This window comes from Chaetodon auriga, chromosome 4 (assembly GCF_051107435.1).
Source record: "Chaetodon auriga isolate fChaAug3 chromosome 4, fChaAug3.hap1, whole genome shotgun sequence".
Classification (NCBI taxonomy): Eukaryota; Metazoa; Chordata; class Actinopteri; order Chaetodontiformes; family Chaetodontidae; genus Chaetodon; species Chaetodon auriga.
Window position 1 is genome coordinate 27,151,869 of NC_135077.1, and position 27,725 is coordinate 27,179,593.

At 41.4% G+C, this 27,725-nt stretch overlaps 3 protein-coding genes across 5 annotated transcripts in view; 1 reads left to right on the forward strand and 2 right to left on the reverse strand.

Moving 5' to 3' along the window:
* The window catches only part of LOC143319756 (uncharacterized), a 210,441-nt gene that overhangs the window by 156,681 nt on the left and 26,035 nt on the right, over nt 1-27,725 (reverse strand). The window lies entirely within an intron of this gene.
* On the forward strand, nt 695-11,319 carry LOC143319757 (E3 ubiquitin-protein ligase TRIM39-like). The gene is made up of 11 exons (XM_076728951.1): nt 695-815; nt 3,728-4,319; nt 6,043-6,223; nt 6,872-6,967; nt 7,559-7,648; nt 8,570-8,713; nt 8,890-9,037; nt 9,339-9,383; nt 9,504-9,530; nt 10,015-10,190; nt 10,861-11,319. The coding sequence occupies exons 2-11, from the start codon at nt 3,745-3,747 to the stop codon at nt 11,224-11,226; spliced, it is 1,848 nt and encodes a 615-aa protein (XP_076585066.1). The 5' UTR covers nt 695-815; nt 3,728-3,744; the 3' UTR covers nt 11,227-11,319.
* LOC143319759 (adipose-secreted signaling protein-like) lies at nt 12,962-26,883 on the reverse strand. 3 transcript variants are annotated; one of them, XM_076728955.1, is made up of 8 exons: nt 26,708-26,875; nt 26,504-26,536; nt 25,068-25,310; nt 24,316-24,381; nt 23,338-23,474; nt 19,806-19,959; nt 16,041-16,163; nt 12,962-15,702 (listed from the first exon to the last, which is right to left on the reverse strand). In XM_076728955.1, the coding sequence occupies exons 4-8, from the start codon at nt 24,332-24,334 to the stop codon at nt 15,602-15,604; spliced, it is 534 nt and encodes a 177-aa protein (XP_076585070.1). In that variant the 5' UTR covers nt 24,335-24,381; nt 25,068-25,310; nt 26,504-26,536; nt 26,708-26,875; the 3' UTR covers nt 12,962-15,601. The 3 variants fall into 3 exon arrangements, with proteins under 3 accessions (XP_076585070.1, XP_076585069.1, XP_076585071.1); XM_076728954.1 differs by lacking the exons at nt 25,068-25,310; nt 26,504-26,536 and having other exon boundaries at nt 26,708-26,883; XM_076728956.1 differs by lacking the exons at nt 25,068-25,310; nt 26,504-26,536 and having other exon boundaries at nt 16,066-16,163; nt 26,708-26,876.

Sequence of the window (27,725 nt, forward strand, 5' to 3'; positions counted from 1 at the left end):
GGAGCCGCTCTGTCGTGGTTCTCGCACCCCTTCAGAGATACGTTGGTGCCTCCTCAAACTGAGGAAGTCTGCTGCTGCAGGTGCAACAGAAGCTGTCTACACTAAGTGCTGTGGGTTTGCTTTGAATTTAAAACAAGTTTTAAGTTTTATTTTAAGTGGCATGTGAGACAATCTCTGCTCTCTTTCATCTCCAAAATGTCTTGACTTTGGCATCTTCCTCGCAGCATGTCAAAAACCTCTGCTCCCCAGGTGAAATGCCTGGCAGCTAACGAGTGAGATCCGACAGTCCCCACATGTGACTTCAGTAATTCACACGTCTCTGACAATAAGATGGTTTGCAGCCAAGCTGAGTTATGCTACCGTGCTATGTCTTCTGTGTGCCTCAGCCATGTTGGTGTAAACATGGTTCAAGGTCTTGTCTCCTCAGGAGACATGTAGGGGGAATTTGGGGTGTACAGTCTTCAGGTTGGGATGGTTGAAGTCACCTATGACGATAGAGAGAGAGAGAGAGACAGAGAAAGGGAGAGAGAGAGATTGTTTGAAAAAGGCACACCAGTACAGCTGCACCTGTCAAGCAGGTTGGATTGGGTAAACTTTGTGGGTGGGGGGGTTAAGAGGGTGGGGTCACCAGCACAATGACAGATGAAAGGAAGGAAGGAAAAAGAAGAGGAATGTGACAACTGACAAGCAGACCCAAAGATTAACAGGAGGAGAAAAAAGTACGGAGAGGGAGAGAGTGGCACTGAGAAAGTCTTGGAAATACGCTGAATCTGTTTACTGACACACAGAGAAATTCTCTTCAGTCCTCAGAGCAGGTAAGGGATGTTTAACTATTGTTAATCACACATTGTTTCTTACCATGGCACAAAGTTTTCTTTTTTTAGTGTCTGGATACTATCTGATGCTAATGGGCTAAACAGCAGCCTGTTGTTCATTTGCAGCACCCAAAGGTTTTCTACACTATTGTTTGTTATCTCAAATCCAGTACTCTATGTGAGATAACAGACAATAGTAAGTACACACTAGATCTGGGGCTTACAGTAACGCTCCATTATTATCAGGAGAAAAGCATGGACAGCATGTTTTTGTGAGTAGTCTTAAAAGGTTCAAGCTGACCATAGTGTTTGTTGTGTGTACAGCCTTTTTCAGTGTTACATCCCTGTATTGTGTGGAAAAATGTAAAAAGCCCTTTAATGGGTGTTTGTGGAAGCGTGGAGACATCTTTCAGTGAAAGTGTAGAAATCAAAAATTACACCTGTTACAAGCCTATGTCTTGTTCCTGTAAAGGGTGAGGACACATGCTTTGAAGAGCGTCAACTAAATGAATGGAATATATTGGCACCAGGCCTATTGTAGCTTTACAATTTCACCAAGCAGAACCCAGTGCATGAATGACTTCTCAATATGTAGCAATGTATGGAATGGTACCGTTGACAGGTGACGTAGACCTGTATTGTATAACCCCAAACTGCACCTGAAACATGAGGCCAAAGAGGAAGAAGTTTAAACATGTGTTAGATGTGACAGTTCCTGGAGCAGCACCTCGCATTTCTGAGGTGAGCAGGTCGACTGAGTGTACTGAGCAGGTTTCATGATGCACAGAGAGGAAACTTATATGTTCATATCAGACTCTGGGTTGGACAGCCAACAAGTACATTTTGTAAAACATTTGATGCCACACATATTGGATTACCTCAATAAATCTGTCGGTGGAGATTCAGAGGTCTGGAGCTGGGCGTTAACCAGCTATCTTCTAAGTCTAAGTCTAAATCTGGTTAATAAAGCATTGTGTACAAAAGTGTTCGAACACACACACACACACACACACACACACACACACACACACACAATCCAAGAATATCTTGAGTTATTTGATTTGTAGAATACTAAAAATGAGAAACGGAAGAGATATAAATTTACACACCACTCCAAAACTCTAAATAACTATATTCCAGCTACGAGCATTATGCTCAGGTTGTTTACTTCATGCCTAACCTCTTTAGCTGTGTTTCACCAGTGAGGTGGTGTTACCTGTCCTGCTTCCTACAAACAAACAGCAGACAATGAGAGAGACGGAGAAACACAAACTAAGTTAGCAGCTGCTAAATAAACATGTGATGATGCAGACACTGTGGCTGACACCTACATTGCAAATAAAATGTGTCTCACAAGTCATGAAGTTTCCCAAACCATTACAATGTTGAACAGTATAAAAACAATACGAAAGAATGGACTAAATGAAGCAGCAGAAGCTCAGACTTTCAGTCCCCAGAAAAACAGTGAATTCCACATTTTCTATAGTGCAACTCAACGGCTTCTTTTGTTTCACCCACCCGCCTGATTAAGGCCCGCATCTACTCACACCCTGCCTGTAATGGAAGCGTTCTGTTAAAATGTATAGTCTCCAGACCCAAGATGACATAACTGTGCTGACGTCATTGTGACCTCGGCAAGGTTAATTTGTCAGGCTTGACAGAGTTCCAGGGACGCAATACATTTCACAACTTCTTCAGAACAGCCTGAGTAGTACTCTCCATAGTGAGCAAACTGATCTTCATGTATGAAGTCAGCATAAGGATTTACTTTACTAATTTTACTTTCTCTTCAACAACCTGGTTGAACTTTAGGCTGTATTAAGAGACAAACACTCATTTGTTAATACAACTCTACCCTCTCTGTGACAATCAGCTCTGTTTGTTCCTTCTGAAAAAATAAATCAAAAAACATCATAACAGTTTCAGCTGAGTAATTTTCTGTAGCAGCTGGTCACTGCAGGTTATAACAAATGTTACTCATGCAGAAAGAAATAGTGCATTTGTCTCCAGTGACAGATGAATCCATGTGTTCCAGTGAATATGTGGCAGCAGGAGCATGTCGCCCAGTGCAACAGTGCGGCTCACTGATGTGTTTTTAATAGTTTTTTTCAATTCATTGTTGGTTTTGGTCTGATCAGAAAAATACCAGCAGACTTATGCGTTAATGGTACAATCATGTTCTCAGTGCAGAACAAACACAAGGTGGATGACTTCCAAGTTTTGAGTTTGTTGCCATTTTTAGCATTTTAATGATGACTTTGTGGTCAACAGACAGAATCTAAATGTTCCAACCAAGCCTGAATTTCCTGATCTTACGAAACTACTCACTTGTTTTGTTCCAGTGAGTATGTAAGTGTGGGTGTGTGTAAGTGCAGGAGGCACACAGTCATTCAGACAGGCTCACATGCCTCCTGCACACCGACAGGAGGACAGTGTTTCCGTGCTACTGCAGGTGTTGTGGGGCAGCATTCACTGCTACAGTCAAAGCAGTCCTTGGATCGGGTTGGGTCTAGGATTAGGTTAAGTGTTAAAAGACTGCTCTGTCTTTCTGGGAGTTTCATCCTAAAACACCATTCGCAGGAGTGGTACTAAAATCACCTGCACTCTGTAGCACCTCTAATAGATGTTTAGTTGTTTAGCCTGCGTTATGTTAAGTAATTGTGCACATGTTATAGTATCCCAACGTTTTCAGAATCGGTGTTGTACATGCAGATTGTGAGTGCAGACTGCTAACGTATTTCACTTTATGAGTTGTTTCTTAAAATGCCTGCAATTATGCAAAATGTATGTTATGCAACAGGTTTCATATTTCAAAACCAAAACTCATCAAGAATATAGTATGTCAGTCAGTGTGGTTTTCACTATCCTGAATCACATATTTCTTTCTAATGTCAACTCTATCTTTCATACAGCTTAACACTGGGTGGCTATGGCCCTGGCTGCTGCCTTTCTGTCTGAAGACCAGTTCACCTGCTCGATCTGTCTGGATGTGTTCAACAACCCAGTCTCAACGCCATGTGGCCACAGCTTCTGTCAGGCCTGCATCTCCGCCTACTGGGACGGAAGAAGAGGAGGAGAAGGAGGAGGAGGTGGCGTTAAGAGCTACCAGTGTCCCCTCTGTAAGGAGTCCTTCCGCAAGCGACCAGAGCTCCATATCAACCGCACTCTGAAGGAAATCACTGAACAGTTCAAGTGGATGGCCAGCGCTGGAATTCCAATGGATGGAGGAGGTGGAGTATCAGTGGAGGAGCCCAACTCACATCCTCACCATCATCACCCCACCCCATCTCTGGCCCAGAGGCCAGGTGAGATGCCTGAGAGCGTCTTTGCTGAGATGATGACCCGTTTTCAGCAGCTCCCGGCTCCCGCTGTGCCTCACACCACCACCCCCGATACCAGAGACCATCACCCACAAAGCCCCAGTCCAGTCAATGCTCACCTGTCCTTCCAGGCTCAGAACAATGAGCACCATGACCCGCCTCCAGCCTACTCACCTCCCCGCAGGTACCACACTACACTGCTTAGATTACACGAAAATGGGTTTGATTCAACTGTAGCATCCGCAGCAAAACAAACAAACAAATGGATAATAGTAAACATCGAAATGGAAGTGAATGAAGCATAAATTAAACATGCATTTTTTTAAAAAGACTGAAACATTTATGAGTTTATGGTATTAATGCTAGGTGCAAAATGACAACAAGCAAACATTCTAAGAAAAGTGGAATATGGCAACAAGGCTCACCAGTGGGCCCTAGAGGCAAGAGTATGAAGTCACATGACAGAATCAACATATTGTTCTCACATCCAAAGCTTATTTTTGCATTGAGGGTAAAAGATTTGTCCTGAGTGGTGACACCAACGGAAATGTCATGGGGTCATTAAATAAAATGGGTTCCTCTGCTGCTGAGGGGGGCATGAATGTGAGGAGCAAATTTTACTACTTTTACGGATTTTACTGACTATCAGCATACTAGGCTTTGATATTGACCAGATGGTGGCATGAGCAGAAAGATCAAAGAATAAGCACTGAACCAATAGTGATATTCTGTTTTGCTTGTTTGTTTTTATTTTGTTATTTTTTTTGTCTTAATATTTGTAGAAAAATTGCACAATCCAGGCATAAATTGGTAATGTATGTGTCATGCCCCTAGGTACTACCACCTGAAGACAGAAACTGTCAAATTCCACACACAAGGTCTATAAAGGTCATCCAAAATATTTCAGAGCAACTTTATCGGATGCAATCTTTGGCATATCTTTTCAATGAGGTGGTTTGAGGCCACCACATACTGTATATTCTAAGCCTGATGTGGGTCTGAGGAACTGCAAATGTCACAGTCATATGTTTTTTTTTCTGTATTGTTTTAACCATGACAGCACTATTAATTTGGAGTATTGCTGCGACTAACAAGTATTTATATTACTGATAAATCCTCCAATTATTTTTGTGATTATGGTAATTGTTGAGTCTATAAAATGCCAATCCAAGCTGACATGTCTTGTTCTGTCTGGCCTATAGTTAGTTTAAGTGTACAGTGCCAGTCAGGCATCAGCAACACAGGGCCTCTGCTATGGTTGCAACGTAGCAGCACAGATCGCAGTGGTATCAGCCATCGCAGGTGACCTTGACCATGGCCAAGTGAGGGACAGTATTGCAAGGTAATGTCAAACCTGGATTAGCAGATGCTAGTAAGACATGTTGTTGCAAGAGCTAACCAGCAAGTGTAGCTAGTGACACTACCCAGCCTAGTTAGCAGAAATGTGTGGTGTGTCAATGAAGAGTCAGCAAGCACACTGGAACTCCTTCAAAGACACGCTAATCATCCTCCTAGTGGTTCAGTACCACGGCTAGTTATACACCTCCACATCTCTCCCAGCACCAGACAGGCAGGCCAAAACAAGTAATGAGAAACTTGACAGGACTGCTAAGAAAGACATCTCAGCGACGCCGGAGGGTGACTGATGGTTTGTTGAGTGCTGTGTTTGTACCCCTCTGAGCTTTTGTTTTTTTGTTTGATTACCATATCCCATAAAAAATACATACAGTTTCTATGGATTATGGATTTCTGGTTCCACTGAAAACAGCTACGAATAATCATACTTAGAGTAGAAATATAAAGATTTTCACATACTGATTAAACCCAGCACTGTTTTAATCATTTGTGATAGCAAATCATATCAGCATTTCAATAACAATTTCATGACTTCATTGTAATTACAACAGGTACACTCTGAGTGGTCCCAGTGACTCTTCCCCCAGTCTGCCTCTGTGTCCCATCCACCTGAGAGGTCTGGAGCTCTTCTGTCGCACTGACAACATCTGCATATGCAACATCTGTGTGGAAACAGCAGAGCACCGAGGACACAACGTCATCCCTGCCAAGAGAGAGTGGCACATCAAAAAGGTATTTGTCTGTGTGTGTCAGTCAGTTCAGCATAGCTGTCCAACTGTGGACAAAAATGATATTTTCACTGCAACTGCAGAAGACAGACTTCTTCATAGATTATAGCAAAGATTTGTGACTTTGTGGTAGACAGCAAAACCATGAATTTGACTCAGATACAGTGGAAATGAAGTGGTTGAAAGCAACATTTAGCTACTAACAAAAAAACATAATGATTTGAAAGATGCTATAACTACATGGATATCCTATACATAAGTGATTTAGTGTAAGGTTGGGATAAGACATGTTATAGATGGAATATGTGCAATAATGCAAAGAGCAACACTAGGGATTGTGTTAATATAATGCAATGTGCAGTGCAAGAGCACATTACATTACATTGAAATGCTGTAAAATTCTGAAGAAGCAACACCAAAATCTTGACAAATGTATTTTTTGGAGCAAGCAAATAGTTATTGACCATTGACCATCTTGTACTTTTGCTTGCAGTCATGGAAATTCTAATCTATTAAAGCTTGTATACCACACACTATATGTACCTGGCACAGAATATGTAATAGGCGTCAGGGTTTGGATAAGGCTGGTAGTGGTTATTAGTTACAGACAGTTAGGTTAATCTGAAGCAAATGTGTTATCTATCCTCTCCAGTCCCAGTTAGGTATTTCAGAGGTGGAGCTGAAGGATCTCATCTCTGACAAAGAGAGGAAAGTGGAGGACATACACAATTCCCTGCGAGAGATACAGGTGAGCTTCCAGTCTGCAACGCGGTGGATCATTTTTAAGGTTGAGTCCTGGTTTAAGACTGCAGACATGTTTGAGAATCGCACAGCCAACAATTTGCACTGGGATCATCTTTTTTCTAGAAACAAAACCTATTTTATTGGAATTTTTTATTGTTTGGAGTTGCTGGTCATAGTTATAACAATGCCACCAGTCTGCCAAACTTTTTGAGTGCGCAGTGTTTTCCCAGCATTTATGAGCTGACAGACTAGTGCCACTACACCAGCAATATGGTAATCTAGCCTCAGTGTTGGAAGGCATTGATAATCCCATAGGTACTTAGGATGTTTCTCTATGTTTCATTTTCTCATACAGAGATGTTGAAATGAAAACAAATTGTTTCAGATTGGGATCAATCGCACCATCTGTTAATGTTACCATGGTGCATAGTGGCAGAGGTGGTGCTAGAAATCCCAGGCCTCCTGATTACAGTTCACTTACCCCCCATGATTTAACACTTTTTTTTTTTTAGTGTTTTTTCCCCAACTCTGTCACTAAATTTCCTCCAACCGGCCATAAACCCCTCACATTGTTTGGTTTTCATCTTTTATTCAGGCTGCTGCAGAAAGAGAGACAGATGGAGCTGTTTGTGTGTTTTCGAAGCTGATCTCTAGTGTGGAGCGCTGCCAAGCTGAAGTCTTGGAGGTAAATAACAGACACAGAAGGTATAGAGAAAATCTTATAACAAAAACTCACAGCCTTTTCTGTTTTTGTAGTGGACTGAAATATTTTATACTACCAATATACCCAGTAAAATTCATTTACTACACATATGTAAACTTATCTAAAATATAAATATTTAGTACATTTTTAAGATATGACTTACCTGAATGGCTGTTTGCTGTGAATAAAGTGTTTTCATTAGACTTCCCATTCAGGAGGAAAGCGCTTAAGTGCTTAAGTTTTGAACTGTGGGCATAGATGGACTTGGTGACTCATTCTGACGGAGTGACATAAATCTTGCTGTCCACACAGGTCAAGGAGGTTTACAGTCTAAAATGGATTGCCCTTGTTGTGCATTGCTGTGCTTCCAGTGACCAGATGTCCAAGTTTGTCTTGGTTTCAATCTGGGTGTCCCAAGTCCCGACAAATGTCTGTAAAACACTAAAATGTCCCACTTTTCAACATTCACTGGCTAATTGACTGAGTTTTCTCCACAATTAAAATAATAATTCTAAAATTTCACTTTGTTTTCAGTACTCGCATAGATGCTTTACACGTTCTGGCCCACTCATTGTTATTTGATCCAATATAAAATTATAAGCAATACATCACACATCTGAAATCATCACGCACTGCTTGATCAAGGTGAAGCATAGCATTAGGGTTTTGTTACTGGAGCATGCAAAGACTTCATTGTGTCATGGGGATCACACGAGTGGAGAGAAGAACACCTTCAACATCTATTTCATGAGACAGGGGCATATAGTGGACGAGTAGATCAAAAGCAAACTAACTCAACACAATGAAATCAAAGTAGGCAAGTCCTCTGATCATTGACAGAATTTAGCATTTTGACTAATATTACCTAAGCTGCATGGAATACATTTTTCCTGTTACCCCCAGGTGATAGAGATGAGTCTGCGAGCCGCTGAGCACAGAGCTCAGCGCCTGCTGAGAGAGATGGAGGAAGAGATAACTGAGCTGAAAAAGAGGAGATCAGCCCTCAGCCAGCTGGCTCTGTCTGAAGATTACATACACTTTTTCAAGGTATGGATGAATGAGTCAATTATTTAGATCACTGCCTGCTGGAGCCAGCTGGACTCTTATTAGTTTCTGTTTAGAGGCCTCAACAAATCATCACCAATGGGACAATCTCTAAAATCTAATGGTTTTCTTTCTAACTGTTGAAGCCACATCTGTTTGGACATTTTCTCTCTCTGCAGATGTTCCCCTCCCTGTCCACCCCTCCACAGACTAAGGACTGGTCCGGTGTCTCTGTGGTGTCTGAGCTTACCTCAGGTGTGATTCTCAGGACTGTCAATCATTTGATGGAGAACATTCAGGAAGAGATGCGGAAACTGCCAGAAGTCTGTAAGTCTTCATTCAGACCAAGAGTGAAGTACAGATGTTGAATTTAAGAGGATGATTTTACGGTCTTAAAACATTATCAACTCAAATTTATGATGAAGACCAAAGATGGATTCTTAAATTTTGCGTATGTAAGTGTACTATCCTGCAGTAGCACTTTCACATGTGTTACTATGCCAAAGGAAGAAGCTCTAATTTGTCTCTGGCCTCTCTGATTTGGAGCTTTGATGATCATATGTTCACTGATAAAGGCTGAACTATACAAGAACCAAACTGTACTGTTGTTCTTTCCCCTAATTAACAGGCCAGCGATCCTCATTGAACCAGTCTGTACCCAGGCCCAACCCAAGTAAGATTCTGATGCGCTACAGCAAAAATGTTTGGGTTTTTTTTTTTTTTCTGATCCTGTTGAACTCAATGAATCAATACAATGAAAATCAAAAAGTAAAGATATTGTGTTCTGTTGCAGAGGTACGAAGGGTTCAAGAATATGCAGGTAAGCGTTAAAGACATTGGGCCTTTACAGTTGGTCGTCATCCCTCAGTTGTCATATGTAGTGTCATTAGGGTTCAAGCCCCTGCAGAAGCAGAACCCTGTTGTGTGCTGGTTCATTCGGGCACTGCCTCTTCTGTGTTTGCTGGTTTTATCATTATTAGAATTATTCTTTTTTTCCGCTGCATGAGCTCAAATTGGCATAAGATAGAATGAGGTAGAAATATGAAACTCAGTGCAGCAACTGGAAAAGAAGTGCATGTGCTTCCCAACAAATGTGAGCCCATTTGGCCAGATGGTGGCGCTGTAATTAAAGCCCAAAAATGTAAATTTGGAAAGGCCACACCCCTCACACTTTAAGTCTGTCTCATAATGCAAACAGGCTTGAAACCTGAATTGCTGCTTATATATTACTATATTATAGTATATTTTTCACTGGTTCCACTGTCCATTACTTTCATCTCCTGCTGTCACTCTCAATCTGTCAGCTGACATCACTTTAGATCCAAACACAGCCCACCCACGTCTCATAGTCTCACTAGATGGGAAGAAGGTGCAGTGCAGTGACCGCCATCATGCAGTACCAGACAACCCAGAACGCTTTGATCGGGTGGTGTGTGTGCTGGGCCGCCAAGGCTTCAACTCAGGGCGGCATTACTGGGAGGTAGGTGGGAAACAATGTGTACATGTCAACTGCAGCTACGGCCAGTCAATAGAGGGCGCAAATGTGACACCTCACCAGCCGCAAAACTTCATTCAAAGTCAACAAGTTTAATAAATTAACATTAATCAATTAAATTAACATTCACACTCTAAATAGCTGTAGCTTATCATTCGAGAAGCAGAGACTTTTAGCCACTCTGTTCCACTCTTTTAAGAGATGATAAATAAATAAAACAAATAAACAATAAAGTTGCTGTATCCTAACTTGGACAGTAGTTGTCAAAAGTAGCTTGCATTATCTGCTGTCACACTGGGATAATGCATGTGCTGTTTGTAGCTGCAAATGATGGCAGAATAGGTGATACATATTTTTATCATTAAGATTAGTTCTACTTGATCCTTTCAATTTAACAACAACAATAATAATAATAATAATTTAAAAAAACACATTCAAATTTTGCCAAGAGTTTGTAAACTATTGTTAATAAAGCTTTGGTCAAAGGGAGGAAGTTCCATCAAAAGTGCAGAACTTGATGATCTGATGTCCAAGTTTAGCATAATACCAACATAAATCCCATATACATATACAAATCAGCATCTTGAGCTTGGTTGCCCACAGGTTGAAAATCTGCCCTCGATGTAGTAAATGCTGTCATGCTGCTCTTTTCCAGGTGGAGGTGGGAGAAAAGACAGACTGGGATCTGGGAGTGGCAAGCTGGTCTGTCAATCGGAAGGGCAAAATCACAGTAAGCCCCGCCCATGGCTACTGGTTCCTCAGCCTGCGGGATCGGACTGACTACGCCTTCCGAACAGAACCCTCAACCAACCTCACAGTAAACAGCAGACCGTCCCGGATTGGAATCTATGTGGACTGTGATAAGGGGCTGGTGTCCTTCTACAACGTGGAGGCCAGGGTGCTCATCTATACATTCACAGATACTTTTTCGGACACCATACATCCGTTCTTTAGCCCCTGTACTAATAAATCAGGACGGAATGAGGCTCCACTAATCATTTGCCCTGTTGCAATGACATAATGATATGAGGTAGCAATTTAAGGAAATCTTCACGAATGAAGTCCACATGCTTCAGTGTATGTTGGCCAAAGACTGAGATGCAAAAACATACCTCAAGAACAGATTTGATAAAGCTTCATTTCATTCCTTCTTTGCATAAGAGTAGATAATGACCAGACCTATTTTAAAAACGTAGGTTATTTCAGGCTAGGCTGTCACTTATGTGTATGTTTTATGAGCCAATGCCAATACTTTTTGACTCAAGTCTGCAGGAGCCAATATTTGTGTTCTTATGTTCAGAATCCTCACGTTTGGCCCTATTTAGTGCTGAAAAAAATATTTAGACACAGCTTTGTGACCCTCAAACCAGTATGCTCACAGTTAACTTTCCCTTTCTGTTCCCTGCCTTTGAGGAAGCTCTGCATGTGTCCGACGGACATCAAGATGTCTTTTTTGATTTTTGACACGGTGAGTAAAGAGATGACATAATGTGGTCTGTTCTAAACCCAGTCTCAGTGTGTTGTTGGAAAATGATATAAATTAGGGTGAATTCTGTCAAAATGATTACTGTCAAAACTACTGACACATCTCCTGTCTGTTTCATGTTTGTTTGTGTATCAAAGTCTTTAACTTTAATGCAATGGTTTTTATATTTGAAACCTACTGATCAGCATCTTTACAGCTGGATCCCGTAAATTTTCTTCCAGCTTACTGTCCACCACACATTCAAAATGCTGGTTATCTAAAGAACATGTAAGTGGCACACTGATACAGTCACAAGACAACCTCACCCTTAACATGGAGTTGTCTTTCTTGTCACCTGATTCATGTAAGTCCACGATTCATTCTTCTTTAGCTGGTGTTTGATGTCTCTCAATTCGTGAGAAAAATTTCTGGAGAATAAAGTCAAACATCTAGCAGCTAAAGAGCCAGAGTAGCTAACTTTGTCTGTTGTAGATGCATTCAAGTGAAAAAAAAAAGAAGTACTTCTTCACTTTGATGAGAAAAAGAATAAAAATGTGTTCTGCTCAAAACGTCCTTTCTTCACTATCTGAGTTTACAACACACAAATCTGATAGACATTCTCAGTACAGCATGTACACACTGACACAGTCAGATACCAAAAGGTTAAAGTAACATTACATTTGCTCAGATTTATACAGTATATCCAACGCCATACAGAATCTAATGTCATCAGGCAGGAGGCAGACAACGTGTGTGAGTCAACCTGGAACGTGAACAAGGTTGACATGTTGTCATTACTTCCTGACAGACATTTTTATAATAATAAACTTTATATGGTACTTTTCTAATGGCCAAGGACATGAACACAGAGGATGTGATGACAATAAGACTGAATAACTGAATAAGATCAAATAAATAATAACAAAAACAACCAAACCACACATGGGATTGGATAGCAGTGAGACTTTTTAGAATAATCCTCTTATTTCTGTTGAGGCTCTTCCATTGAATAGTTGTGTGGCCTATATTACTGATATTAAATTGATTGGTTCCATTTTATTCAAGCCATTGTAACTTTGCTGTGATAATTGTTATTCCAAATAAAAGTGCAGATTCAAAGACTATTCTTAAAAGTTAGTCTTTTAAAGCTGGCAATATACATTTAGAGCAGCAAATTGACATTTATTGGTACCCACATATATAATGTCCAAAATACTGCAAGGTCACAGGAAGGATCAGGAGACATATGAGACATTTATGTCATAAATGAAATCAAAGAGAACAGTGCATGGCCGTATACATGTGAGAGGATACTTTATTTACATTCAGGTGAACAGACAAATGGTACAGTCCTGGTGGACTTCAGTGCATAAAAACACATTCTGTAAGGTGTTGGGTCACAGTCAGACAACAAAGCAATACAAGGACATGAACACACACTGCAGGCTGCACGTCCACAATAAACAACCTTAAATGAAATGTAAATAATTCAGAAATCATCATGTGATAGAATCATGATTGACAATGAAAGGGGCGTCCTGGAAAGGCTCCGTTGTTCGTAAGTGAAAAGGGAGCGAGGTTCACCACCTTGTGAACAGATGGTTGTAGAACATGATTGTTGAGGGTGAACACTTTGTCTTTATTTGCATTTGACACATGTCCCAACTTTTGTGGAATCTGAGATGTACTTGAGCTAACTTTGACAGACTGAGCTTGTCAGAAAACTGCGTACATGGTGCAACTATTTGTACAAAATACACAACATTGATAAGAGGTGAAATGTTTATTGAACTGTGTCTTACAGCCTAACTAAAATCACAGTGAGATTCACACTGAGATTTATGAATGATTCATGAACAGTCACCTAATTTACTGTATGCTTAAGAGTTAGCATGGAGTCTATTACTCAACAGAGAGCATGCTAAAGTATTAGCATTCAGCTGATGATCTAGCAAGAATACAGACATTATCTTACTTCAAATCAGACAATATACCAAAAACTTGGTCCATTCCTGTAATAAGTAACTGTAAGACTTCTGGCTGCAAGTTCACTGAAGTTACAATGTAATAAATACAGTATCATAACAAACAAACATTTGAAACACTTCAGCTGCCACAAAGGCTTATCATTCACCTGGCCTATCTTAAGTATTTGGTCAAGACAGTTAATTTGATTAAGCTTCATAAGATACAGTACAAATCATGCAAATAGTGGAGTAAAACTCCAGAATCACTCTCTCTGGTCCAGCATTAACCGTATGTTTAAAACAACTCATACTTGACATGTTGTATCATTTGCTGATGTAAGATGTAATAATACATATAGAGAAGGCTGCTGATGTCAACAGAAAAGATGCTTAAGGCAGATCAATATGTTATATAATAATAATAATAATAATAATAATAATAATAATAATAATAATAATAATAGCATCAGCTGCCCAATTTTTTTCAGTTCACATTCTGTTCACCACAAACAGGTGGACAACACATTCTGCTTGATGTTCAAATTATTGTAATAGTATCATGCTAATACTTTGCAATACAATGTCACATATAGTTTAAATTGCCAGCTAGTTAAAAATACGTACAACAATGTGGTTATTTGGGAAATCCTCATAATTTCTTTTTTTTTTCATTTTTTCTTTTCATTTATGGCTACTTAGAGATCCAGGAATAAAATACCTCATTTTTGTTGTCTGACAATAAATTGTGATGGCAGACAGGTGAATGGGTTCAGAAAGCTGTTGAACAGTCACAAGTTGCAAACAGTCCCAAAGTGCAGTTGAAGAAGTAGCCCCAGCTAAAAGGTCATCACTAAAGTAGAATCTGTTTTCTTCACATGATATATGAATAGTGCAATGAGAACTGTATTGGTGTAATGTGATTTGGTGGCAGCCGTGGACAGCTACAGCAACAGCAGTGAATATGTGTCGTCCTGTGCAAACCCTGCTAACTACATCTCATAGATGTGAACTTCTTCTATATTGAGATTTGAATTGTTTTGAATTTCAAGCATACTGCCTGTGGTTAGTCGCCTTAGGAGAAGACCTAAGAAATGTGAGTGACTCCAGGCAATTTGGCTTTTTTTGATGGCATTCACATGAACAGAGGGATGACACTAAATGCATTACTCATGAAACCATCAATGAAAGATTGTGCAAAGATCAACACTAATCACTGCATCATCACCATGATGCAACTATGTTTTTATTGATGTAAATCACTGTACTGTGTTCTGATGAGTGTTCTTTATAGGTGGTAGTGCTCAGGTTGTGCTCTCATGTGCAACCTGAATGACAGGTACACAGAGAGGGCTGGTGCAGAGACAGACAGATGGCTGGACGGCCGCTTAAAACTTTATAGATTTTCTGATGGTTTACTGGACCACTGATGTGGCGGCCCACAGGATTGTCCTTACATGTGAGTTTTCCTCGGTTGGGCTGCTCTAAAATGATAATCTATTCATTTGCAGTTACTTTACACTCTATTCCTGTACCGTGTGTGTGGTGCTGATAGTGACTTGTATTTTTACAGGCAGTAGCTTGGTGTGTGTGTATGTACTGGCGGGGTTGACTGCTGGTTTACTGTACCTATACCATCTGAGGCTAATGGTTAGCTAAATTGGATAGCAGTTGTCAAATGCCCATCCAGAGCTGCAGGCTGGTGGTATTAAGCTTTCTTACTGAGGAGCCTCATTACCAAGCAAATATTTTATATGACTGCTATTTTGATTGCTGTGAAAATGCATTCATATCAATTACAGTATTTGACTGACCCGTTGTTTCCCAACAAACATTCTGTAATACTGTAATACCACAGACCCTAGTCAAATAAAGCAGTTTTGAATTGCCCCCCTGGACTCTGGACCAGTCTCTGAATAACACTGTTGGAGAGATTTACATATACATTAACTGCGTGTATCATTTCATCATATCCTCTTACGGTCACTGCTGTGCTTTGTGTGGGCATCTTTCCGAGCACTCAGGCACCTCACCCCCTCCAGAAGCATGGGAGTCCCATGATGAGGGTCTGGACAGAGGAAGAGAGAGGAATGAAGACAAAGGGTACGGAGAGATGCAGACAGACAAAGAGAGAAAAGCACTGTGTATTGATCATTCCTGGCATTACACTTGTCAGGTGTTAATAAGAGTTAACACAGTCTCTTATTCTGACTTAAGCTACTTTTCGGGATACGTCAGACCAAAGACCATTAATAAGGGACTGCTTGGGAGAAGGCTGATTTTAGGTCAGTAGTTAGGTTTAGGGTTTGGGTTATGTTGTCCACTGTGAATGGAAGGCAATACAATGTTCTAACAAGGATAACTGTGAAAACGTGTTTGTGTGTGTATGTGTGTGCTCGCACATACCAATCACCCTGGCCTGGAGTCTGACCTTTAGACTGCTGTCCTTTCTCCCTCTGGTTAGCAGAGTGATCTCCTCCTGCAGCACTCCCTCATGGTGAGTCTTGTACTCACACGTTACTTTTACTCCTAAACAGGGGGAGGGACAGGGTTCATTTACACTAGTTTGTTTGTAATTTTGTTTACCCTCTTAAATTTGGTTGCATGGAAGGAGTCTTTGGCTTTGGTTTAACGTAGAGGAAGAGGAGTAAGGGAAGTGATCAATGTATGAATGGGGCTGCATAATGGAGTTTCAGTTGCCCCTTCATGGTACACACAAGCAGCAATTCCAGGTTCCAGCCATGTTGTCATCAACAGAAAGAAAGCCTGCAGCATTTCAATAACTGCATGCACAAAGCTCCAGCATTTGCCCCCTTTATCATATTTGACTAAAACTCTTAAATGGTGCAGCTAATATTTTCAGTTTGTATAGTTTAGTTTACATGTCCTCAAACCTGTCCCCAAATGCCTGAAGGAGTTTTCACACTCAGCAGCATATTCAGATGTCAGTGCAGGCTTTTGTTCTTGAAGAGTAGGAAACTACACAGTGTTTCCTCTTTCCAGCTGCCACAGCTTTAATTTCACTTCAAATGATTTCACATTTGAAAGCAGAGAGTTGAGAAGCTGCTGGAGCTTGAGGTTCAGCACTGAGTGGTTCTTGGTAATGTCCACCATGAGGGCAAGATCACACAGACACTTGCTATAACTGAGTTTCAACATCAGGTTTCCCTTCATCTCATCATGAATTATTCCAGACAAACTGACACTCTGGAACAATTTAACTTCAGTGGCAACAAGGCTCTCCTTCACAAATTCTCCTCTTGAATGAGGTTTCAGCATCTTAGCTATTAGCACGCTCACCAACAAACTTCCCTGCATAATACTCTCTGTCCTGAACGTGGTCTTGTGAAAGCTGGGCTGCATGTTGGGCACCAAAACTCCACCAAACAACTTTATCCAAGTGCATCTGTCCTTACAGCTCATCCAGTTTAGCATGTTTGTAGCTGTAATGACTAATGAGACAGGCCTTTGTCATCACTTGAAGTGTGTCTCCACAAACTAACTTAGGCACACTGGCTTGTCTTTCACGTTGATGTAAAGTAAAAGGCTTTCTTGGAAAGCGCGACACTCCTGTTGAAATTTCACCCTCTCTCTTTGCTAGAGACTACTCCATTAGCAACTTTAACTCTGGGTTTTCCGACCACTGTGTGTCACATAGTAGTTACTCATTATAGCTTTTCAGAAACATGAAAGAATGTCTATATCCTCCTGACTACCAGCAGTTCAATTTGTCCTCTATGGAGGACATTTGTTAACCTGAATATCTCCCACCCACTGCATACTACTGATTTAACTCCTTTTGCTATCTACAGAAAACATTTAGGGCTTTTCAATGATACCAAATGTGAAGGGGTGGGGCTTTGGTACCTTCCTCTTTCTCATTAAGGAAAATGGCATCCATCAGTGCAAGCGCATTTTATGGAACGAGGAAAAGTAAGAGCATAATACTTTTTATTGAGCAAATTTTGGCTTGAAATGTTGTTGGCATATTTTAGGTAAGTCTCTTAACAGCACTTTAAAACTTTGTCTGAATTATTTTAACTGTATTTTAGCATAGTATTTAAGTGTTTAAAAAGTGTCCTAAAAAAATGTTTTCAGTATTCTAATTACCTTACAAAGATTGGGGAATTAAAAAAAAAATTGTCATTGGACAATTTTTTTTCCTGGTATCAGGAGGATATGAGAAAACCCTCTGAGTTACAGAAGTTAGTAGAACAGCAGCTTATGCAAAGCTAAATTGGGACTTGGACTCTCTCTCAGCCTCCCCAGCCGGTGTTCCAACGATGCTTAATGAAGCCTGACATTGTTTTGACAAACAGCTGAGTGAGCAATATCCTGCACAGCCAAATAATGTTTCAAAGCGTATCTGAAACACAGGAAAAAAAAACAACCCCCTTGTCTGTCAGCATTTTGTCCATCTGATGACACTGAATGAAGAAAGTAACTTCCTGTGTTATCCTTCCTCTTCTTATTTATCTGTCATGTTACATCTGCTGCTGGGACGTCATCTTAAGTGCCCCATTAAACTGATGTCACTCTCATAGCAGCCCTCTCTCTCCCTCTGCCAGGATCTGTGTGTGTGTGTGTGTGTGTGTGTGTGTGTGTGTGTGTGAGAGAGAGAGAGAGAGAGATTCCCTGCAGGTGCACTGGAGTCATCATGATCACGGCTCTTCAAATAATCCACTCTGCCATTTCCACACCGTCAGCTCCTTCACTCACCTACTACTCAGGGTTCGCTATATTTTGAGCCTCTTGTTACCAGTTTGGTGCCCTTAACTTAGTTTTTGTCATTTGTTCCCTGGTACTCCATTTCCCTCACTGCCAGTCCTGACTTTGGTCCCTGCTTCCTCCACCTCACTTGGACACTATGATGATAATAACTCTGATGAAAGATATCCTATATTTGATCTAATGTTTCAAATAGTACTCTTACCAACTGTACCATCAATCCCCCATCACAGGAAAAGTAAAATTCACCTGGTGGTGCAGCCAATTGAAGGAAAGTTCTTCTGGACAAAGACGGATTTTTTAAACAAAGATTTTACAAAAATCCTGTCTGTGTTTTTTCAAAGATTTGACAAGAAAGGCCATTTTTGCATAGTTTGACATTTTTTGGCTCTAGTAACTGACAAGATCGTGGCGAGCCATCAAAAGTCACTGGCCCAATTCCAATATTGATAACATTATTCATTCTTTAACCTGACATAAACCTGCACGCGGCACCTGAAACGTCCAGAGGTCAGTTCATATTTCCCTTTGTGTCTGTGGGTATGTGTGAGTCGTAATCAGAACTAATGTACAGTCTCTTGGTTAGTGTCTGATGACTATAGACTTGTAACCTGCAGAATCTGAAGGAGGGAAATGGAGCCATACAAAAGGGAGGCAGATGGATAGACTGGGCAATGAGTCAAGCGGCATGCTGCATGCAGCCAGTCTGGCAAACCATCATAGCTGACCAAGAGGCGGGCTACCACACAGTGAGGTAGCCGCAAGTGTAGGCCTGATGAAAACCTCCCTACCTCAACCAACAGTTATACTGTACATTCCTTCATGCATAGAAACCACAAAGAATGACAGCATCAAATATGCAAAATAATAAAATAATAATGCAAGGGTCTATTTTAGAGTGGATATGGTGCTACAGGCTCAGGTGAGAAGATTCAGAGAACATCATTCAGGAAGTTTGGGTAATAGATCCACGTGTCTAAATGCTTATCAGCCACCAAAAAACAACAACAAAGGATTTTAAAATTCTATGAGACTGTATTTTACAACTCTATAACAATGATTCTACCTCTTCATGGCTGTGAGCTAGCCAGGTATCCTTCCACGAATGTGCACTTGCATCTAGCCCTTGATTTGTGTTGCAGCAAACTTCAGTTCAATCAAACTGGGACCACACTGTCATCTACATTTTGTATTATATGTCATCCTCCTTTGCTCTTTTCCATTCGCCTGCTTGAATATGCATGTACAGCCCTGCTCAGCCATGTCTCTCTGACAGAGTGACAATAGTAGTTGTTTGTTCAGACCACAGATTATATCCCCATCACCCAATCATATCAGATATTATCTATCAAACACGACGATCAGATCAATCCTTACTTTTTCAAATAATAAAGGGACACAGTTATGGAAATGTGTTTGTTTGTTTGCATTGTTTGAACTTACCCTCCATTGTGGAGTTAATACGATGGACACAGAGGCTTGAGGACCTCCGAGTTGGAGAGGAGGAAGAAAGACAGGAGAGCTCTTTGCCCAGTGTGGGGACATCAGGGACGATGAAGACGATCTCATAACAGTGGTGGCTCTTCAGGAAACCAGCCTTGAGAGAGGAATGACATAGAAGCAACAAAGAGTAAAAAGATAGAAAAGGAGGTATTGTTACATGGTTGTGTGGTGAATATCAATAAAAGCAATGATTTTAATGATTGAAGCATAATGTAAACAGAATTTTAGGGATATCCCAATCACCTTTTTGCCTCCGATACTGATTGCCAATTGTCTATGAGCCATATCGGCTGATATGTAAATCAACTGTTTTGTTTTTTTTTTTGTTTGTTACAGCAGCTGGAATAGCAGTATTACAGGATCTCCACTCGGTGGCAGCATAAACTAGGCTATAAATGTTGTGCGACTGTACAGTATGAAGTAAAGAACCACAAAAAGTATTTCTTTGTTTCTAATTCTGTCAGCAACATGCTTACTTAGTCCGTCCAGTCACAGAGCAGAACAAAGAACTCCCAGGGGGCAATGCAACAAGTAGTGTACAATTTCTCTGTTGTAGACTCAAGAACTAACAAAAGTCTTCATCTACTCCCACCATCTGAGGATGTCAAGACTCAGTGAATGAACTTTATTTTTGATGAAAATGGGACAGAAATGTCTGCACAGCGATTGGAAAACTGTGTGTGTATTTTAACATTACTCTGCTGTACTGCTCAATCAACGAGGGAGAGTAACAGGACATGTTCGAAGATGGATTGATGCCAACTGTCCGATTGTCAAAAGCTATAATTTTTACCTTGTTTTATGTTGTTCGACTGTTTATTTTGTTGGTCAGCCTGTTTATCTTGGTGCTAGCATGTTGCATGGCTAATGTGGCTACTCCTGGAGTAGGAGTGATGCTGGACTAATTCTGTAATATTGAAGGACAGTCAAGAGAAACTGTGTAAACATTCATGAAAATCATGAAAATGGGGCCAGCAGTTTTTCCATAATCAATGTCTGCCATTATTATACGAAGATGTGGAAGGTAATGTTATAAGCAAAACAGCCATATTCTTTATTCCAGAATCTTCATCGAGTCTTGTACTGAGTACTCTAATTTACTTTACCCCGCTGGACTGCTTTGTCAGTGAGGTTCAGTAACGGTACAAGCTGAAGGATCAATCAATACTGACTGTCCGTGACCTGACTTCAAACTTGGAAGCCTTGAGTTTTGTCAGTTTATGTTGTTTTACTGTTTATTTTGTTGGTTAGCCTATTCAAATTTGCTGTATGGCGAATGTGGTTGGTCCCATGTGGTTAAAATTGAGGAACAAGATAAACTGTATGAATGTTAAGCCAACTAAATAAATAGAGTACTCTGTTTGATGCCCTTAACTGTTGTTCATTTTGCTTTTTGTGTGTTTATACTGCAGCGCTAGCTTAGCTATTAGCTAGCGCTAATGTGGCTTCTTCCACATACTGGGAACAATATTGGACTAATTTGGTAATACTTAGGGACTCTTAGGCAAACTGTGAACGTTAACTTTAGGAATTTCACACAGCGAGAATGGTGGTGTTGCAGCAATGCACAGTATGGGAAAAATTTTTGAACACTAAACCATGGAAAAATTTTCTAGAAGACAACTAAAAGTATGAACTTGACAATGAGCAAAATATGGCCTCTTAAAACATTTTTGAGAAAGCTGAGAAAGCTAGCTGAGGTGCTGGCGAGGCATAGACAAGGCAACAAAAAGCCACCACCGGCAGAGGACCACATCAACTTTGTCACGGAAGGTGGGGAACAAAGATACACCAGGCCAAGAGAAACACCCGAACCCTTTTCCCCTGACCACGAGTGGGACATGAGGGTTGACCTCGACAGGCAACTTCGGTTCCCCACAGAGACCACCACCACGTCTTTCCATCCCGACAATGTTGTTTGGTCCACCAATGCAAGGTCAGCACACCTCATCGAACTGACGATATCCCATGAGGAAGGGATTGAGGCTGCCTTCGAGCACAAGAAGGCCAGATACACCAAGCTGGCTGCCGAGTCGGGAGGCTGGCTGGAAGACCACAATCTGCCCTGTTGAGGTAGGATGCTGAGGCTTTGTGGGGCTGTCAACCATGCGCCTCTTGAGGACGCAGGAGTGACTGGAGGGAAGCTGAAGAAAGTGTTGAAAGAACTGGCAGAGGAGGCAGAAAAAGGCAGCTTTTGGCTTTGGCTGAGGAGGAAGGACAGGTGCTGGGGAAAGAGCAACTAACCCCAACAACAGTAACACCTATCAGCTGCAGGGAGTGACAGGGAGACATCCCTGGGAGACATCCCTGTCACTGCCACGTCACCAGAAGATGTTTCAGAATTAAAGGGGCGAAACATTGAGGAATGGTGGTTCCTGGCCGATGACCCTGCAGCTGATGTCCCTGCGGCCCATCCTCCTTGTGGAGTGATGCGGTCAATGGCTGTGAAATGTTGGGGGTCTTCTGCAGCCAGCGAGTCCAGGAGTTGCTCCTCTGCTCTCAGAGATCCGAACTTCCACTTTGGCGATTTTTCTTATGTAGCTGAAGGCATCCAGAGCAGACCAGAGAAGAGGTGAGTGGTGGCATTGATAAAAGATGTAAAAAAAAAAAAAAAAAAAAACGGCACCGCAAGGTAACTCAAAGTGTCTGTTCCTCCAGCACACAGTTGTAGTTTCCCAGAAGAGTAGTGATGTGTCAGTCGCGAATGACACGGCTCTTAGAGCTCTTTGAAGTGAACGATTAGAGCCGCTTTGTCTTTTTATTTTTTCCTCAAGCTGCACATGATCGGTCAGCTATATGATGTGTGGTGGCTTCTGTGAGTACGTACTGAGCAGGAGGGGAAGGGGCAGGGGTTTCAGACACAGCACACGCGCACATGCACGCACATGCACGCACGCGCGCGCACACACACACACACATACACACGTTCTAAAACGGCCACAAGCAGCTGCTAGAAGTAATTCAAAGTTGAAAGCAAGCAGAGCAAAAAAACGAAACAACCGGATGTGACGTCAGTAGCCTTTCTGGACTGTGAGAACACAACTTGATGTGATGTGATATGCCAATACAGATATATCTTTGGTTAGCTTATATAAACCAATAGGCTGCCAGTGTCTCAGTTACAAACTCATGTTATGTAGCCAAAGGTTTTGGTTGAGTTATAAATAAAAGTAAAAGTAGATAAAAGATGTGTATTAGTAGTATTTCTATTCTCCGAAATAGTGCAGCCACAACAGACACGGTGATTCGGGTATGAATTTTAGAAAGAACATAAATATGTTTAAAAATCATATATATCAATGAAGAACTGAAATAAGTAGATTTGTGGATGTAAAATTGAGTCACTGTTACAAAGAAAGTTTAAGTTTTAGCCACTTTAAGACTAATTTCTATGCAAATGTGTGCATGCATACGATGGGCCTGACACAGCCCCTTTGGTTCCATGTACTCTCACACCCACACATGAACACACCTTGACCAAGTAGCTGCCATCCTTCTCCAGGATAGCAATGAGAGTCGAGAGGTTTGACTGGTCATCCCTCCGTGTTGGAGAGCCTGGGGGCTCGTCATCATCAGGGAAACGCACCCCACCTGCCTTGGAGGTGGAGCCTGGTGACGGAGAGAAAATACGGATATAAATTCATCTAGTGATCAAGGTACTGACAATTACTGAGACAAGGTGAAATACAATGGTTAAATAGAACAACATATCTAGATGGCCAAAGTAACAACAAAGCAAAAAGAGAAATACATGTTTTAAAAATGTTTAATGAATTCCAGAAGTAATACTGAAGATGCAAAGAAAGATAGAAACATCTGGATGAATTAACAGCATGCCCTTTGTTTCCTACTGGACAACACCACTGTAACTAGTCTATTACAACCAGCTCATAACCAGTGTTTTACTAGACATGGACAAACAGGCATCACAGATGTGTCTGTGCTGAAGTGAAAAGCAGCACAGACATGAAGTGTTAAATGTCTGACTGCTGTGGTGAAAGCAGATCAGTTTGACTTTGAGGACAAAGCACCATATGACGTCTGACTCCTTAGTGGTGTTGTGGTTTGGTTTCACATTGCATTATCTTTGGTCAGCAATACACACAAAACCACAAATAGTGACAAAACAAAAAATAAGACCCAGGCTATTAAAAAAAAGTATCACACATAAATGACTCTATTTTCAATGTCAAAGAGAAAATGTCATGTTTTTCTGTATTAAACAGCTCCCATCCTTTTTTTTGCGTATTGTCACTGAAAGTTTGGGAAGCATTCGTTTCACCTGGATTCCTGTATTCATGCCTGAACTACACCAGCTGGGCTGACGGTAAGCAGCACACTGCCCCCTGGAGACTACAGCCAGGCAAACTGTATGAAGGCCAAACTGCTGCCTGCAACAGTAACACTCACACACACAGGCACACATGAACATGGACACTGTCAAACTTACCTTTTCTTCCTGTTGCCATGGTAATGTGGTTAGGAAGTGGAAAGTGTTGATGTCATCACTGACCTCCTAAGGACAGACAATGACAGAGGGGGAACAGAGAGAGCGTCACGTTATATGTTTGAGCTTGTTGGGCGTGGCAGTGTCGGCTTTGTGTGGCATAAATTATAAATCAAAAAGTCTTCAAACTGAGGTATTTTCTCCGTCCTGGATTTCTAAGGGATAGCACAGAGTGCAGCGATACCTCATCCTGGACTGATCTCACAACCCTTTCACGTCTTTCTCTGTCCTACACTTTCTATTTTTTTTTATACCCATAAAGCAAATGCAAGTGCTGACATGTAAATAACTGCACGGGTTGTGCATGGAGTTCCAGTTTTGGAGACTTGTGACCAGAGGGTTGTCGGTTCAATCCCCAGAGTGCAGGACAAATCTGGGTGAGGAAAGGAAAAGAGCAGCAATTGCCCCCATTGTACTTTAATGCCACTAAGAATTAAGCCCTGTCAACAGGGTGTTCCTGAAAATGAGAACATAGCTATCATTGCTAAGATAAAGGTGTGTGTGTGTGTGTGTGTGTGTGTGTGTGTGTGTGTAACTAAAATTATATATCTGCCATTTAGAAAAAAAGGACACTTGCAATGGTGTCACGTCCTTGCTTACATGGTAGTGACATCACAGACAATGTAAAGGCTTCCGTATGTTCAACACAAAGTACTTATTGATTACGTAACACCCTCTGGATCCTTCTTTCTGACCTTGGAACTGGTCTTGCCGTTTATTCTTCAGTCGATCACTTCTGTCACTTCTTGTGGGTACAGCAGAGTGCCATCCCATGAATACCTCTGAGAAGAGAATCCCGAAGTGTGCACCATTCGAACAATTTGTTCAGCTGAGATGACAAAGACACAGAATTCTTCGAGGGAGATTATGGCGGCTCAGAGCCGCAGCCAGGAGGAGGCTACAGCAGCAGGCTTTTCATGGTGCCTTCAAGTGAGTCCCTTTGGAACAGACACAACTTTAGATGTGGTCAGATGGCACATCGGACAGTCTAGTTTGTTTGAAGTATGCTGAGGCCTTAAGCATGTACTTCTATTTCATTATGTTTCTAGGGATTATTGAGTGATGATAAATACTATATATTGACACTGTCTAAACATAAAAGCCTCCCCTACAGTCCATCGCACATGCTGACAAAAAATACAAACCTTTGTACAATCCAAGACTGTAGGCTTACAATAAATACTGCATCTTTAAATCATCTGTAAATCTCACTTTTTTTGACACCGTGCTCTGTAAAATATCATTTTGTTAATGAGGACTTGGACACTGATCAATATCGACTAATGGACGAATGTGAAATGTCGCTGACAGTCTGCAATAATACATTCTTTATCTAGTTGATATTATTTCATATAATGCTGATATTTATGGACACTTTATGCCATTGCAAACTGCATCACTCACAAAGAATGACTCAGAGGGAATGCAAACAAAGAGACAGCCTCAGCTTTTGTTAGCCCAAACAAGTCTCTGAAATCAGGTATTTGGAATTGTCTTGGTTTTCTTTACGCGTACAGTTTATTTGTTCTCTTCATGGGTTTTTGTACATGGATAGCTACATATCTTACCTAAGAGAATCTTAAAATAATGATTCATTTTTCCTTCTGATTTTTTTTATCTCTCACAGTGTCCCACATGTACAGTACAGGGCAGGGCTGCCCATTAAGGTTCGATCTGCCCCGCCAGATGTTTCTAGTGACAAATAAGTAAATCAATAAAAAAAAACAATTTTAAGGAAAATATGATAGAAATAATGCTGTTTACAGTGAAATGTGCTTTAAGTATTTAGGATCCCCTTTTTTATTCTTTCTAAATCTGAATACAGCACCACTTTGGTCAGGAAATCAGTCAATTATGGGACTTTGGGATCCCAGTTCCATTTTGCATCTTAACAATACAAATGCTATTTGCTTTTGGCCGGTGGATTACCATTAAGTTTCAGTTTTGGTCCTCCAAAGGAAAAGGACTGGGCACCGCAGTACAGCTGAGATACAGAGAGGAGAACAAACAAAACATGTTCTCCTGAAAACTATAATTTATGTGTGTGTGGTGTGTGTATGTATGGCGACACAGGCGACTATCCGTCATCCCTACTTGTAACTGTACACACATGAAGGAGGCAGACGTTCACCTGTCTCGTTGTGCTCTTCATCACCTTTAGCCACTGCACTGATCACAAAACGGGCTGAAACAGTTTTAAATGCTGCGCATGGACCAATCGACCGGACAAAACACAGATACACGCCCATCAATTCAGCATCCCGCAGGAACAGAGATGTTATTCACCACTAAAATCAAATCAGCCAGAGAAATTAATGAAGGAGCAAATACGTACCGCTCAGTGTAGCTGTGCTGGACGTTGGCAGAGCTTTCCACATTCATATGAGCAGTAATGACATGTTGTTGTTCCACTTTTGAGCAGAAACACTGTCATCTGTCCTTGTAAGGCGCTGCCAAGATGCTGCTGCGGTGTACAGACACAGAGGAGGCTCAAGCATGTTCGACGCGCCCGGGCGTGCTCGTGCTCAGCGGACACGCGCGTTGCGTCCGCATGGCGACAGCTAGCAGCTAATGTGTGTTCAGATAGGTACATGGTGGTAAATAAAGAGAGTGCACAGACGGCACAGGTTAAAGAAAGTACTGCTCCTGGTTCATCTTCTCGGTAGCTAAAGTTTAGTGTTACATTGGCGCAATCCACCTTGTCTGCTTTGTCAGGTTCAGGCTCAGGTGAGTTTCATCCGTGTCAGCCGGACCTGTGTTCAACCTTTCAAGTCCTGTAAGTTGCAAGTTGGGGCCTCCATGGATCGGACTTGTTTGTCCAGCACATCCTACAGATGCTCGACTGGATTGAGATCTGGGGAATTTGGACACCTGGTCAACACCTCTAACTCGTCGTTGTGCTCCTCAAACCATTCCTGAGCCATTTTTGCCACATGGATGGCAGGACCCAAGGTTTCTCAGCAGAACATTGCCCAAAGTGTCACACTTCCTCTGCCGGTTTGCCTTCTTCCCATAATGCATCCTGGTGCCATGTGTTCCCCAGGTAAGCAATGCACATGCACCTGGCCATCCATGTGATGTAAAAGAAAACGTGATTCATCAGACCAGGCCACCTTCTTCCATTGCGCCATGGTCCAGTTCTGATGCTCACATGCTCATTGTTGGCGTTTTCAGTGGTAGACAGGAATCAGCATGGCCACCCTGACTGGTCTGCGGCAATGAAGCCCCATACGCAACAAACTGCAATGCACTTTGTAGTCTGACACCTCTCTATCAGAACCAGCATTAACTTTTTTGCCAATTTGAGCAACAGTAGTTTGTCTGTTGAAATCGGACCACACAGGCCAACCTTT

Bases quoted from the DNA above. Each gene is read 5' to 3' on its own strand.
- LOC143319757 (XM_076728951.1), top strand. From the start codon at position 3,745: ATGGCCCTGGCTGCTGCCTTTCTGTCTGAAGACCAGTTCACCTGCTCG. The intron at 7,649-8,569 runs GTAAATAACAGA...TGTTACCCCCAG, and splicing joins GCCAAGCTGAAGTCTTGGAG to GTGATAGAGATGAGTCTGCG. The intron at 9,038-9,338 runs GTAAGTCTTCAT...CCTAATTAACAG, and splicing joins GCGGAAACTGCCAGAAGTCT to GCCAGCGATCCTCATTGAAC.
- LOC143319759 (XM_076728954.1), bottom strand. The intron at 16,164-19,805 runs GTAAGTTCAAAC...CCCCCTGTTTAG, and splicing joins TATTAACTCCACAATGGAGG to GAGTAAAAGTAACGTGTGAG. The intron at 15,703-16,040 runs GTATGTGCGAGC...TCCTCTGTCCAG, and splicing joins ACTCCAGGCCAGGGTGATTG to ACCCTCATCATGGGACTCCC.